Source organism: Lethenteron reissneri, chromosome 16 (assembly GCF_015708825.2).
Source record: "Lethenteron reissneri isolate LAM-NWPU_2019-01 chromosome 16, ASM1570882v1, whole genome shotgun sequence".
NCBI lineage: Eukaryota > Metazoa > Chordata > Hyperoartia > Petromyzontiformes > Petromyzontidae > Lethenteron > Lethenteron reissneri.
In genome coordinates this window covers 15,882,421-15,897,164 of record NC_083794.1, presented here as the reverse complement: position 1 = coordinate 15,897,164, position 14,744 = coordinate 15,882,421, and the positions used below count along the sequence as shown (strand labels likewise).

At 55.8% G+C, this 14,744-nt stretch overlaps 1 protein-coding gene across 1 annotated transcript in view; it reads right to left on the bottom strand.

Moving 5' to 3' along the window:
* LOC133343091 (F-BAR and double SH3 domains protein 2-like) overlaps positions 1–6,236 on the bottom strand; it is a 61,874-nt gene extending 55,638 nt beyond the window's left edge. The window contains 2 exon segments of the mRNA XM_061552594.1: positions 2,832–2,929; positions 5,943–6,236. Coding sequence (XP_061408578.1) covers positions 2,832–2,929; positions 5,943–5,963 — 119 coding nt within the window. The 5' untranslated portion in view covers positions 5,964–6,236.
* Positions 6,237–14,744: the final 8,508 nt, after the last annotated feature.

Below are 14,744 nucleotides of genomic sequence, written 5' to 3'. Positions count from 1 at the left end.
TGCTGCCCATCCGCCCATCCGCCCACTCGCCCAGTCGCTCACTGGGTCACTCACTCGGTCATTAGGTCGTAGTGACAGTGGGTCGTTTGACGACTCCCAGCAGCAGCGATCGCGAGGCTGTTTAGAGAGGGATGCCGCTACTACTGCCGCTGCTGCTGGTGGCACGTAGCACAATCAAGCCCCGTCACCCAGCACAACGCCTCTTGTTAATCCACTGCTGGATGACGGCGACCCCACACCGCGTGGGCCGTGGCAGCACAAGTCACAGATCCAAAACGCCAACGTTGGTTTGACGTTGGGACCAACATTCTCAGGTTTACTGGCTACAAATCCCAATTGTGTGATTTGAGAAAGAGATCGGAAATGATTTAATCCCAGATGAGATCAGCCCCTGACTGTTTGTAATGAACGAACATTCCATGCACCGTCCCGGTGGGAGCCGCCACCCACCCAGCCCTCCGAGCCCCCCGGCCCCCAGCCCACGGCTGGAATCCGCACGGATTCGTGGCGCAAGGATGACCTCACTTTCGTCTACGTGGTCGCAATTTCCCAAACCCGGAGTTCGCGTGACGCAAGCCCCGGGGTCTACGACATCGCCGGTAAACACGAGGCGAGCTCCAAGCAGAGCGTGACCCCCCTCCCCGTCCGGCGCAGCGGCATCCAAAGAGCCAGCGACCCGCGCGCTCCACCAAGTCGAGCGCATCAGCGCACACCGGCTGGTGACGGCCATCGAGACGGCGCTTATCTCCCGTTCGCGGCGCTGAGCCGGCGGTGGAAATTCCCCGTTCCTATGGTGGGGGGGGGGGGGGCTATTCAAAAGACAACCCACTGTTGACCTCCCCACAAAGTGGTAGTGATTTTATCGGCTGTGTGTCAGGTGATGTGTAGTGGCTGTGTGTGTAGTGGCTGTGTGTAGTGGCTGTGTGTGTAGTGGCTGTGTGTGTAGTGGCTGTGTGTGTAGGCTGTGTGTGTCAGGCTGTGTGTGTAGGCTGTGTGTGTCAGGCTGTGTGTGTAGGCTGTGTGTGTAGGCTGTGTGTGTGTAGGCTGTGTGTGTGTAGGCTGTGTGTGTCATGCTGTGTGTATAGGCTGTGTGTGTGGGCTGTGTGTGTAGGCTGTGTGTGTGTAGGCTGTGTGTGTAGGCTGTGTGTGTAGGCTGTGTGTGTAGGCTGTGTGTGTCAGGCTGTGTGTGTAGGCTGTGTGTGTAGGCTGTGTGTGTCAAGCTGTGTGTGTAGGCTGTGTGTGTAGGCTGTGTGTGTAGAGGCTGTGTGTGTGTCAGGCTGTGTGTGTAGTGGCTGTGTGTGTAGGCTGTGTGTGTGTAGGCTGTGTGTGTAGGCTGTGTGTGTCAAGCTGTGTGTGTAGGCTGTGTGTGTAGGCTGTGTGTGTAGAGGCTGTGTGTGTGTCAGGCTGTGTGTGTAGCGGCTGTGTGTGTAGGCTGTGTGTGTAGGCTGTGTATGTGTAGAGGCTGTGTGTGTGTAGGCTGTGTGTGTCAGGCTGTGTGTCAGGCTGTGTGTATAGACTGTGTGTGTCAGGCTGTGTGTGTAGGCTGTGTGTGTAGGCTGTGTGTGTAGGCTGTGTGTGTAGGCTGTGTGTGTGTAGAGGCTGCGTGTGTAGGCTGTGTGTGTCAGGCTGTGTGTGTCAGGCTGTGTGTGTCAGGCTGTGTGTGTCAGGCTGTGTGTGTAGGCTGTGTGTGTAGGCTGTGTGTGTGTAGAGGCTGTGTGTGTAAGCTGTGTGTGTCAGGCTGTGTGTGTAGGCTGTGTGTGTCAGGCTGTGTGTGTCAGGCTGTGTGTGTCAGGCTGTGTGTGTAGGCTGTGTGTGTAGGCTGTGTGTGTAGGCTGTGTGTGTGTAGAGGCTGTGTGTGTGTAGGCTGTGTGTGTGTAGAGGCTGTGTGTGTGTAGGCTGTGTGTGTGTGTAGGCTGTGTGTGTAGGCTGTGTGTGTGTAGAGGCTGCGTGTGTAGGCTGTGTGTGTCAGGCTGTGTGTGTCAGGCTGTGTGTGTCAGGCTGTGTGTGTCAGGCTGTGTGTGTAGGCTGTGTGTGTAGGCTGTGTGTGTGTAGAGGCTGTGTGTGTAAGCTGTGTGTGTAGGCTGTGTGTGTAGAGGCTGTGTGTGTAGAGGCTTTGTGTGTATAGGCTGTGTGTGTAGGCTGTGTGTGTCAGGCTGTGTGTGTCAGGCTGTGTGTGTAGGCTGTGTGTGTGCAGTGGCTGTGTGTGTAGAGGCTATGTGTGTAGGCTGTGTGTCAGGCCGTGCTGCGCCGTGGTTCCACTTCGTGTTGCGTTGTGTCTCGAGGCCGTGCCAGCTTGTGCAGCGACGCGCCGTGTCAACCGAACGCGCACGGGCACACAGAGCAGCGCTCTCACAGGAATTAAATATCGCTCGGCGCCAACACAGAGCCAGCCTTGTGACCAGCTGGCACGCCCGAATGCGCACGCACACGCACGACAACAATAACACACATCATCGCCGCCCCGATCCACTTGCGAGACTTTTGGGACAAGTGCCATGAGCGAGTAGCACCTCCGAAGGCCGGCACGGCGCACGGCACGGCGCACGGCACGGCGCACGGCACGGCGCACGGCACGGCGGCCTGCCGTGCCGTGCGAATGTCATTAAGGTTGGGTCGACCAAGCGGAGGCCCAGGACGGGTTCAGATAATCAGATCATCTTCACCGACGCTGCGAGCGGGAATCGAACTCTGGTCACCGGGTTCATAGAGCAGCGTGCTCACGACCGCACCAGCGCTCCCCACACACATGTACACACACGCACATACACTCGTACACACACACGTACACATCCGTACACACACGTACGAACAGGCACGCGTGCACGTCTCACCGGATGTCCTCCAGGAGGTCGCTCTCCTGCTGGTGTTTGGCCGTGAGCCGCGCAAGCTGCTCTGTCTGCGCGCACCGCACCTCCTGCGTCACCTTCGCCTGCACCACAACACCAGAGCGTGTCACAAACACCACCATTAGCACCATCACCACCAGCGCCACCACCACTCATCGCCACCACCATCAGCGCCGCCACCACCATCAGCACCACCACCACCATCGCCACCACCATCAACGCCACGAGCGAGCGGCACTACCAACACCACCACCATCACTGCTGCCACCAATACAAGATGAATATCCCCTGTATAGCCAGCCTCCACACGGTGAATATAAAACCCGTGTGTGCGTGCGTGCGTGTGTGCACTGAATTTCTTATTTAACCGTTAAACCGATGGCATCGGCCCTATCCCAAACGCAGCGCACGAGCGCACGCGTGTTCCTCTATTTGTTTTAGGAATGTAAACAATGGATGAGACAAAGCCAAAGATTCCCCGCATAGCCGTCAACAGGCTGTTGGGGCAAGTGCTGTTAGCGAGCACCTATTGAAGCCGGCATGGCACACGAGCCGGTGGCGTGGCCAGCACTACGCCCTTTGTCTCCCCAGTGCTGATGTTTGCACACCGCACAGCGTTAATCACCAATGTTGTGAGTTGTATTTACATTCTAATTCAAAAGGAATGAAGCGGGATCCCTCGTGGTCAAGAGTTCGCAGACGCCACGAAGCTTTCCTGGACAACTGCTGGACGTCACCACGCTTAGCTTCATGACTGTGTGAGGACCACTGCTGTCATTACGACACCTCACGATGTATTATTATTACTCAACGTGTTCTCTGTAGCAGTGCTGCCACCAGCATCATCACCATCACTGCCGAGTGTGTGCGACGTCAACACAATGTGAGTGTCACTACTCCCACGTGTCGATATTATAAACATCAACACAACAACCATCAGCTACAGCGGCAGCACCATCTTCAGCACCAACAGCATCATCAGCTGCACCAACATCATCATCATTAGCACCACCAACATCATCATCATTAGCACCACCACCAGCATCATCATCAGCACCACCACCACCAGCATCATCATCAGCACCACCACCAGCAGCAGCATCAGCAGCACCACCACCACCAGCATCAGCACCACCAGCATCATCATCATCAGCAGCATCATCATCATCAGCACCACCACCAACATCATCATCAGCACCACCAGCATCATCATCAGCACCACCACCACCAGCAGCATCATCATCATCAGCACCACCACCACCAACATCATCATCAGCACCACCACCAACATCATCATCATCAGCACCACCAGCATCATCATCAGTAGCACCACCACCACCAGCAGCATCATCAGCAGCATCATCAGTAGCACCACCACCACCAGCATCATCACCACCAGCAGCATCATCACCACCAGCAGCAGCATCATCACCACCACCAACATCATCATCATCAGCACCACCAGCATCATCATCAGTAGCACCACCACCACCAGCAGCATCATCAGCAGCATCATCAGCACCACCACCACCACCAGCACCACCACCAGCATCATCACCACCACCAGCATCATCACCACCAGCAGCATCATCATCATCAACACCAACAGCATCATCAGTAGCACCACCACCAACAGCATCATCATCAACACCACCTCCACAACCACCACCAGCATCATCAGGAGCACCACCACCAGCACCACTTCCTGTCTGCCACGCATGTTCACACCTCAAGAGGACGCAGAAGCAGATCACCTGCTGAGTATAATTATTACGGGATCGTAGATTAAGGGGCAGCGGTAGTGCAGTGGTTAGCACCCGGAGACCTGAGTTAGATTCCCGTACACAGCTAACATCAGTGGCGAGCGATAACGTCAGAAGCTAAGCATAGATGAGCCTGGATAGCGCTTGGAATGCGATCACCACGCAGAGGCTGTCGCAGGCGCTTGCGTGGCTACCACGTGGGCAGCAGAGGGTAGCGTGGCAAAAAAAAACTCCGCTACTGTACTGAACTCCTATGCTCGACCAGCGTGGTGAAGTATGGAGTTGGCCCGCACATCAGCAGCAGTGGATGGAGAATTACGATTAATAACAATCCAACGTTTGGGACCCATCAATCATCTCTGCATCTGTGTCCTCACATTGCCCACCCCCCCCATCCCAGTCACCCACCACTTCACTCTCCCCATCAACCCCCGTGACTCCAACAAAAACAACACCACCAACAACAACAACCTCCACAAAATGTCCACAACTTCACCACCACTCCCACAACAACAGCTGCTGCTGCTCCCATAACCACGCCGTCAGAGTGAGACGCCAACTCTCCCCCCCCCCCCAGCAGCAGCACCTCATCATCATCATCCCGGCTCCACCACACTCGCATCGATGGTGATTCTACGAGCGGCTAAAGGGCACGGATTCTGCATAATCACGGCATGACCAGCGTGGTGAAGTATGGTCAAACCGCCCCCATACAAACACGACTCAGTCCATCAGCCCGTGTTGGCCTTCCAGACCACGAGCATCCAGCCGCAGGAACAGCAGGCACGCTGTGGCCTGGTTTCGACCTTTCTGGGCCTCATCCCAAACAAGTGACAGCGACCACCAGCGAGCATTGTGTAATGTAGTAGAGTAGCAGTGGAGCGAGGGGGGCCCCCTATCTTAAAGAGAGGGCGGGGGGGGGGGGCTCCTTGCCCATGAACATCGCCTCGTTCGCCAGCTCGAGCAAGCCTGGCGCTGCTGATGAGACACCGAGTGTCGAAACCGGCCCACAATGTGCGTCTATCAAGTTGATACGTCCCACATTGGCTCCAGCAAGGCCGGTCCAGACGACTTCCCCCCCGGGTTTAACCAACGTTGATGATGACGAAGATGACCTCCCAAAAGGGTCGTGTGGCTGACGGGATGTAGATGTGTATCCTTGTTGTTGTGGTTGTTTGTTGTTTAAATAAACGCGAAAGACAAACGTGGTCTCGTGCATTGCGGGACCACAACACAGCTGATGCTGCTGCTGACTCTTACTCCATGCACCCCCCCCCCCCCCCCCAATAACCATCATCATCATCCCCGGGACCCCCGGCTGGGCTCATCTTACCTTCCGCGGGGGGGGCTGCATGATGACGCTGATGCTGAATCGTGGGGGGCCCCAGACTCGGGCTGAACTCGGCTCAGCTCAGAGAGCATCACACTGGCGAGCCTCCATCGGGGGCGATCAGCTTTGTTGTTCCTTCTGCTGCTGCTGCTCCTTCTGCTGCTGATGCTGCTGCTGCTGATGATGCTGCTGCTGATGATGATGCTGATGATGCTGCTGCTGCTGCTGAATCGCCTTGTGCTGCTGCTGCGAGAGACAGAGGAGTGAGAGGAGGAGGAGAAGGAGGAGGAGACGGAGGAGGAGACGGAGGAGGAGGAGGAGAAGGGCGCTGAGCGCGAGACGGACCCGCGAAGCGATCGCCGCTGCGCGCTTCCCGGGCGGGGACGGGGGAGGGGGGCGGGGCGGAGAGGAGGAGGGGGGAGGGGTGGAAAGGGGGAGGGGCTCGGGCGGAGCACGTGGTGCCAAGCCACCGCCCTGAGCTCGCGGAGCTGCAAAGACAAAGGTGCCCCGCGTAGCCTTCACCAGAGCGCTGGGGCAAGTGCTGTGAGTGAGCGGCACGTACGAAGAGGGCTGGCACGGCATATCGAGGAGGTGGCTCACACCACTTCCCGGCCGCCTTTGTCTCCCCGCATCAGGCACTCATTTGAGGCCGAGTCCTCCAGGAGGCCTCTGACCGATTCAGATGTCCGCCTCTGCTGTGAGTGGGGATCGAACTCGGGCGGCCGGGTTCGTAGCGCAGCGCGCTAACCACTGCGCCACCGCTCCTCACAAATACACGCGCGCGTGTGTGACAGGGCGCAGCGGGACACCGGCGTGATGCGTCAGCGTGGTGATGGTGGTGATGGTGGTGGTGATGGTGGTGATGGTGGTGGTGATGGTGGTGATGGTGGTGGTGATGGTGGTGGTGATGGTGGTGGTGGTGATGGTGGTGGTGATGGTGGTGGTGATGGTGGTGGTGATGGTGATGATGGTGATGGTGGTGGTGATGGTGGTGGTGGTGATGGTGGTGGTGATGGTGGTGATGGTGGTGGTGGTGATGGTGGTGGTGATGGTGGTGGTGATGGTGATGATGGTGATGGTGGTGGTGATGGTGGTGATGGTGGTGGTGGTGATGGTGGTGATGGTGGTGGTGATGGTGGTGATGGTGGTGGTGGTGATGGTGGTGATGGTGGTGGTGGTGATGGTGGTGGTGATGGTGGTGATGGTGGTGGTGATGGTGGTGGTGGTGATGGTGGTGATGGTGGTGGTGATGGTGGTGGTGATGGTGGTGGTGGTGGTGATGGTGGTGGTGGTGATGGTGGTGATGGTGATGGTGGTGATGGTGGTGATGGTGGTGGTGGTGGTGTTTACATGCAGTGAAAGCCTCAGCTGTTTTATTGCAGTCGTTAGGATGTGGCCACTAACTCCACACAAGTCGATTACGGCCGTGACGCCGATTACCACAGCCTTACACAGAGACCCGTAGACGTATTGACTTACATAAAGACCACATAATTACATAATGACCCCATGACATTTCGCAATAACCCAAAGACTTACGTCAACATTTACTGTACTTACATAGAGACCCCATGACTCAGAGACGTACAAAGATACACAAACTTACAAAGACACCCATAGACTGACACAGAGACCCATAGACTGACACGTAGACCCATAGACTGACACAGAGACCCATAGACTGACACAGAGACCCATAGACTGACACAGACACCCATATACTGACACAGAGACCCATAGACTGACACAGAGACCCATAGACTGACACAGACACCCATATACTGACACAGAGACCCATAGACTGACACAGAGACCCATAGACTGACACAGAGACCCATAGACTGACACAGAGACCCATAGACTGACACAGAGACCCATAGACTGACACAGAGACCCATAGACTGACACGTAGACCCATATACTGACACAGAGACCCATATACTGACACAGAGACCCATAGACTGACACAGAGACCCATAGACTGACACAGAGACCCATAGACTGACACAGAGACCCATAGACTGACACAGAGACCCATAGACTGACACAGAGACCCATAGACTGACACAGAGACCCATAGACTGACACAGAGACCCATAGACTGACACAGAGACCCATAGACTGACACGTAGACCCATATACTGACACGGAGACCCATAGACTCACACAGAGACCCATAGACTGACACAGAGACCCATAGACTGACACAGAGACCCATATACTGACACGGAGACCCATAGACTCACACAGAGACCCATAGACTGACACAGAGACCCATAGACTGACACAGAGACCCATATACTGACACGGAGACCCATAGACTCACACAGAGACCCATGGACTCATACAGCGCCCCCACGTGCACCACGTGGGTCTGTCTACATTCTTCACAACTGGTGGCGAAGTGGTTCAGAATGAGGACAGGGTGAGTAAAAAGGATTAGACTTTGAGTTAGCGATATGGTTGGCGTGCGGAATAGGGTTAGCTTTAGGAGTTTAGATAAGGTATGTGATTAGGGTTAGGGCGTATGATTCGTGTTTGGGGTGAGGGATCGGGTGAGTGCGAGTTGATATGGTTCGGTATAGGATGGAGCTGGGGTTAGGGATTGGTTTGGGTTACCGTCATGGCGAGTATTAGGGATAGGGTTGGTATTGGTGGTAGGTATACTGATGATGGTGTTCGGGGCTCGGTTGGGTGAGGGATAAGGTTTCAGTAACGCGAGGGGATATGGGAAAGTGAACCCACACAAGGGCAACACGCAGAATGCGCGCTCGCGTAATATGCGACGTTTCGGGCAATGCCTCTTATTCATAACACATCAACAGAGGTAGAGCTGACGCAAGGACACGCTGACAACCCGCCTGGGGTTAAGAGGACCTCGGCGGCACTTTCTCAAAGCGCACCCCAAGTGACGATGAGCACCCCTTGTCACTTCTCAAAGTGCACCCCAAGTGACGTGGCACCCCTTGTCACTTCACAAAGTGCACCCCAAGTGACGTGGCACCCCTTGTCACTTCACAAAGTGACGATGAGCACCCCTTGTCACTTCTCAAAGTGCACCCCAAGTGACGATGAGCACCCCTTGTCACTTCTCAAAGTGCACCCCAAGTGACGATGATCACCCCTTGTCACTTCACAAAGTGCACCCCAAGTGACGTGGCACCCCTTGTCACTTCTCAAAGTGCACCCCAAGTGACGTGAGCACCCCTTGTCACTTCTCAAAGTGCACCCCACGTGACGAGAGCACCCCTTGTCACTTCTCAAAGTGCACCCCAAGTGACGATGATCACCCCTTGTCACTTCTCAAAGTGCACCCCAAGTGACGATGATCCCCCCTTGTCACTTCACAAAGTGCACCCCACGTGACGTGGCACCCCTTGTCACTTCTCAAAGTGCACCCCAAGTGACGATGATCACCCCTTGTCACTTCTCAAAGTGCACCCCAAGTGACGATGATCACCCCTTGTCACTTCACAAAGTGCACCCCAAGTGACGTGAGCACGCCTTGTCACTTCACAAAGTGCACCCCAAGTGACGTGGCACCCCTTGTCACTTCACAAAGTGACGATCCTTACATCGGTGACTTCACAACGATCTGCCGTTCGACTTGTACCTTACATCCTTGCTCAGTTGAATACGCGTATTGACTCGTATCGACTCTGTATATCTTAGTGAGCGCCGTTTGTGCCGGCCTGTCTATTTGTATCTGATGAAGACGAGCCATTACCCGAAGCGTCACCTATATTGTTGTTGACGAATGTGCAGCGATGCGGTCGTGTTTATGAACTCGGCAGAGGGCAGTGCACCGAAGTGATTTTTCAGATTGTTCTGATCTCGGCTCTTCCGCCCTCTGCTTTCGTGGCTCGGTAGTGCACTGGCAACCGCGAATTGTACTCACCACAACAACCACAACCAACACAACCACCACCACCGTCCTTACCACTACCACCACGACCAGAACAATAATGCCACCGCCATCCTCCGCACCATGACCATTACTACAACCATAACCACGACTGCGACTGCCATCACAGCGACTAAAGACGAAGACCTCGCGTGTTGCCTCGGACTGTTGGGGCAAGCGCTGTTTGCGAGGAGCACCGAGGAAGGGCGGCGCGCGAGGGGGTGGGTGGCCACCACCACGCCGGGCCGCCTTCGTCTCCCCAGTGGCGATGTTTACACATTACGCCAGGTGCTCATTTGAGGCCTGAGTCGACCTAGGGGAGGCCCAGGAGCGTTTCAGACAATCGTCACCGGTGCTGGTGGCCGCGAGCGGGAATCGAACTCGGGTGGCTGCTCCCCTCCACCCGTGGCTGTGCCCAGAGCTCTGGGCTGCTGCTGGGGCCACGCACATAGCCAGCACATAGCCACCGCATAGCCACCGCATAGCCAGCGCATAGCCACCGCATAGCCAGCGCATAGCCACCACATAGCCAGCGCATAGCCAGCACATAGCCACGCGCATAGCCAGCGCATAGCCACGCGCATAGCCAGCGCATAGCCACCGCATAGCCAGCGCATAGCCACCGCATAGCCAGCGCATAGCCAGCGCATAGCCTGCACATAGCCTGCACATAGCCACCGCATAGCCACCGTATAGCCACACACATAGCCAGCGCATAGCCAGCGCATAGCCACCATATAGCCACCGCATAGCCAGCGCATAGCCAGCGCATATCCTGCACATAGCCACCGCATAGCCACCATATAGCCATCGCATAGCCAGCGCATAGCCTGCACATAGCCACCGTATAGCCACCGCATAGCCAGCGCATAGCCAGCGCATAGCCTGCACATAGCCACCGTATAGCCACCGTATAGCCAGCGCATAGCCAGCGCATATCCTGCACATAGCCACCGTATAGCCACCGCATAGCCAGCGCATAGCCAGCGCATAGCCTGCACATAGCCACCGCATAACCACCGTATAGCCAGCGCATAGCCAGCGCATAGCCTGCACATAGCCTGCACATAGCCACCGCATAGCCACCGCATAGCCTGCACATAGCCAGTACATAGCCACCGCATAGCCACCGCATAGCCACACACATAGCCAGCGCATAGCCACCGCATAGCCACGCACATAGCCAGCGCATAACCACCGCGGCACGGCTGCTGTTAGGGTCGAGAGCAGGGGTCGGTGGACCGTGTTTCGAGGTTCAGGGTTCGAGTCGAGGTGGGTCTCGGTCAGGGGTCGGCAGCCGGCGGCTCTTGAAGACTGTCACGTGATGGTGTTTCTATTCAGGACCGGCTCACATTCACAACGCATTGCGGCTCTTGAAATATTAATGGTTGTTCTACAGAATTACAAATACAATTATTCTTGCTGTTTTGGTTGCTGACCCTTGGTCTAGAGTTAGTTACGTTAAAGGTTAGGGGTGAAGGGTTACTTTACTTTCTGGATTATAAGACGCACTTGTCCATGTGATCGGGGTAGCGTCTGATAATATGGGGTGTCCGTGCGTTGCAAATGATACCAAATTAGTCAAATGTTTACTTTGTATAGCAACTCTGGGGTGGTGGGGGAGGGTGCGGCTTCCTTTACGGAGCGTCTGATAATCGTGATAATCTTGTGAATCTGGGCAGTCGGGCAGTCGTGGTGTGCGGACGCGCGTGTACTCGCGGTCCAGAGAGAGACAGGACACGGGAGGCTCGAAAGAGAAACACAGAACTGTATTTATTACTCTGCACTTCAGCGATCTCACACCGCCTGTCCGCTCTCTCTCCACTCCACAGGTTTAAATTAGGGGGTCCCGCCCCCCTTTAGCCCCCCTGCGCGGGGGAAGGGGGGGACGTAACATTTTCAAGTAACAGTTTCGCTATACGTATTGCTATACACACGTGACATACACGCGCACACACGCGCGGCTGTACGTACACGCAGAGACATGGGTACATACACACATGGGTACATACAGACATGGGTAGATACACTCATCAACATGGGAATAGACACAGACTTGGCGCGCGCACTGCATTGTTAGATGCACACAAACACCAGTACCAATACCCCGCGTCATTAGCCACTGAGTGACAGTGACGTCACCACGGCGCCTGTGCCAGGCTAGGTGCCCCTTAGAGGACACGTGAAGTGTCGAAGGCTCGCTGGCAGGTGGTCTCGGGACAGACCCAGGTGCCATAGGTTGGCTGTCTGAGATGACTGGTAGATGCACCAGCTTTACCCCTACTGTGCCAACTTGCTATATTTTAGCCGCCGGGCGCTCCGCTCGTTGTTGTGAGCGTCGCTCCTCCGCCCTCCGTTGTTGCTGGAGGGCGACTGCCTCCAACTGACCAGTAGCGTCCTTCACGAGCCTCCTCCATCGAGGCCGATATTGACACCGCTGGTACCAGTCATCGGCAAGTCCACTCAGCTCCACATCCTCCCGTACCGCATCACTCCATCTCTGCTCCAGCCCGTTTAGCCCCCTCTATGCGGCCAAACTTAAGCTTCTTGGGCATGCGGTGGCTGGGCATGCGGGCTACGTGACCCAGCACAGGGGTACATACACACATATTGGTGCACAATAGGTGTCAGCACGCAGATATAATACTTACACAGACAGGTACTAACAACGTATGCAGGTCAACACATCATTACCTCGGTAAAGAGGCACACACACTTGCGCGCTGCATTACTAATCCGGCCACCTGAGTTCGAATCCCGGCCACGGCTGACATGAGTGGCGAGTCATAATCCGAACCGGTCGTGCCCCGCTCCACTCCCCGCTTCACCAACCCGCATCTCCCAGCGTGGTGAGGTATGATCACACAACCCATGTGACCAACATGGCGTGGGGAGGCCTTCATCCAGCAGTGGATTATTAAAGTACTATAGTCGTACATTGATACACTCACACACACATACATCGGTACATCCTCCGACTGGTACACACACACACACACGTTGGTTGACACACACGTACACACACACAAACGTACACCGACACACACACGCACACCGACACACACACGCACACAGAGACCAAAAAGACAGACACACATAGACACACATAAGACAGACTCACACAAGACAGACACACACAGATTTAAGCATGGGCACATGCATACACAGAACCCCATGCGCATAAATAAACAGATGGAGATTGAGGCAATTAAATTCTAGCGAAGGAGGCGGGGGGGGGGGGGCAGCCCCCCGGTATTTTGTAACGACTCCATTCATCTAAGTGCAGTACGAATGGAGCAATGGGGGGTGGGGGGTGTAAGGGATGAAGGGAGGGGGGGGGGGGGGCATGGCCCTCATCACCTAGATAACAATATCACACCGCTCCCCCACCTCTTCATCATACTGCTGCTCTTACATTCGCAATATTCTCTGCATCCTGTCCGGACACACGGTTGACATTTCCGTTGATCAGCTATCGGGAGAGACGAGTCCCCGCGTCGTCCCTGTGTGCCCAGGAGCGCGCGCGTGACCTCCTCTTATGCCGAGATGGATGTCTCGACATTCCGCTGCACCGCCGAGATGAAAGGTCAAGCAGGCACTGAAGCCGACGGGGAAATCAAATTACGGGAGGGGGGCAGGGAGCCGGGAGATGATGGAGAGGAGAGTGGGGGTGGGGGGCAGGAGTTAGTGAGCCCCCCGCCCCGCCTCGACTCCCCTTCACACCAGCCACCCACCAATTTTCGTCGCTTTGCGGATCGGTATTGTGCCCATGTTTGTGTTATATCTACTGAACTATAATGCCCTTTATTTACCCACGAGAGTCCCGTGACTCTGTTGTTTTCAAGAGGGTCGTGCTTTGTCGGGATGTTTGGCCAATTCCGTTATTGGCGAGAGTTACATTCTCAGTGTGGGAGATGAAACGGGGAGAACACGGAGACTGCCCGCCCACGCACGTAGCGACTATGCGACAGCCAAAACACTCCGCACAGATGGGTTCATGAACCCACGTGGTGTGGCTGCCACCTTGTGGTCAACAATCCCGCAGCCCAGCGTAGTATGGGAGCTTCACACATCTCCGTGTGATCCACCAACCCTTGCCATCCAAAGCGCCACCACAGCACGGCTCGGCGTTGATTGAGCGTCATGGCCCACCTTCTGGTGCCGGGTGCGGATACAACTCGGGAAACGTTTGCATCTGTGCCGTCGATTGCGGCAGTTCCTCGAGCTACGAGCGACTTGCTTGGCGAGGCACTCGTCTAGCAGTGGATGAATCACGGCTGACGGTGATGGCGCTGCTGAAGTGGCGCTGCTGAAGTGGCACCGCTTTGCTTTGGAGTCTCGCTCGACCCGTTGCGCCCAGGGCGCTCGAATGATCTCCCCCCCCCCAACGCGTCTGCATTGATCTCCGCAGCACAAATCCGCTCGTATATTCAATAACCAAATTATATACGCCGAGAGCAGTGGCGCGGCGGTTAGCACACTGCACTTCGCATCCAGCTGCAGCACGGGTTCGACTCCGGACTGCGGCCAACATTGGCGAGTGGCGAACGGGTGAGATCTGACGCAGTTTTGCGCTCCGCTTCTCCAACCTTAACCCAAAACACGCACCGCTGCTGTCCAATGCGGTGAAGGATGGCCATCCAGCAGTGGATTAACAAAGGGCCCGCCTGTGAATGGTCCTCAATTGGCCACGGTTCCTGAGTTTCGTCGCCCCCCCCCCCCCACCCCGTGTGCACGCGGGTCGTGTGGACGTGAGTCGTGTACCGTCAGAGGGGGTGGATTGAGTCGCCCACTGGCCATGCTCACGCCAGAACCCGGGGCGGGGAAGTGGCTCCAACCAACCAGGAACGTCACGAGCGGCCAAGACGGCAATAAATATAATATCAACACGCAACCATAGT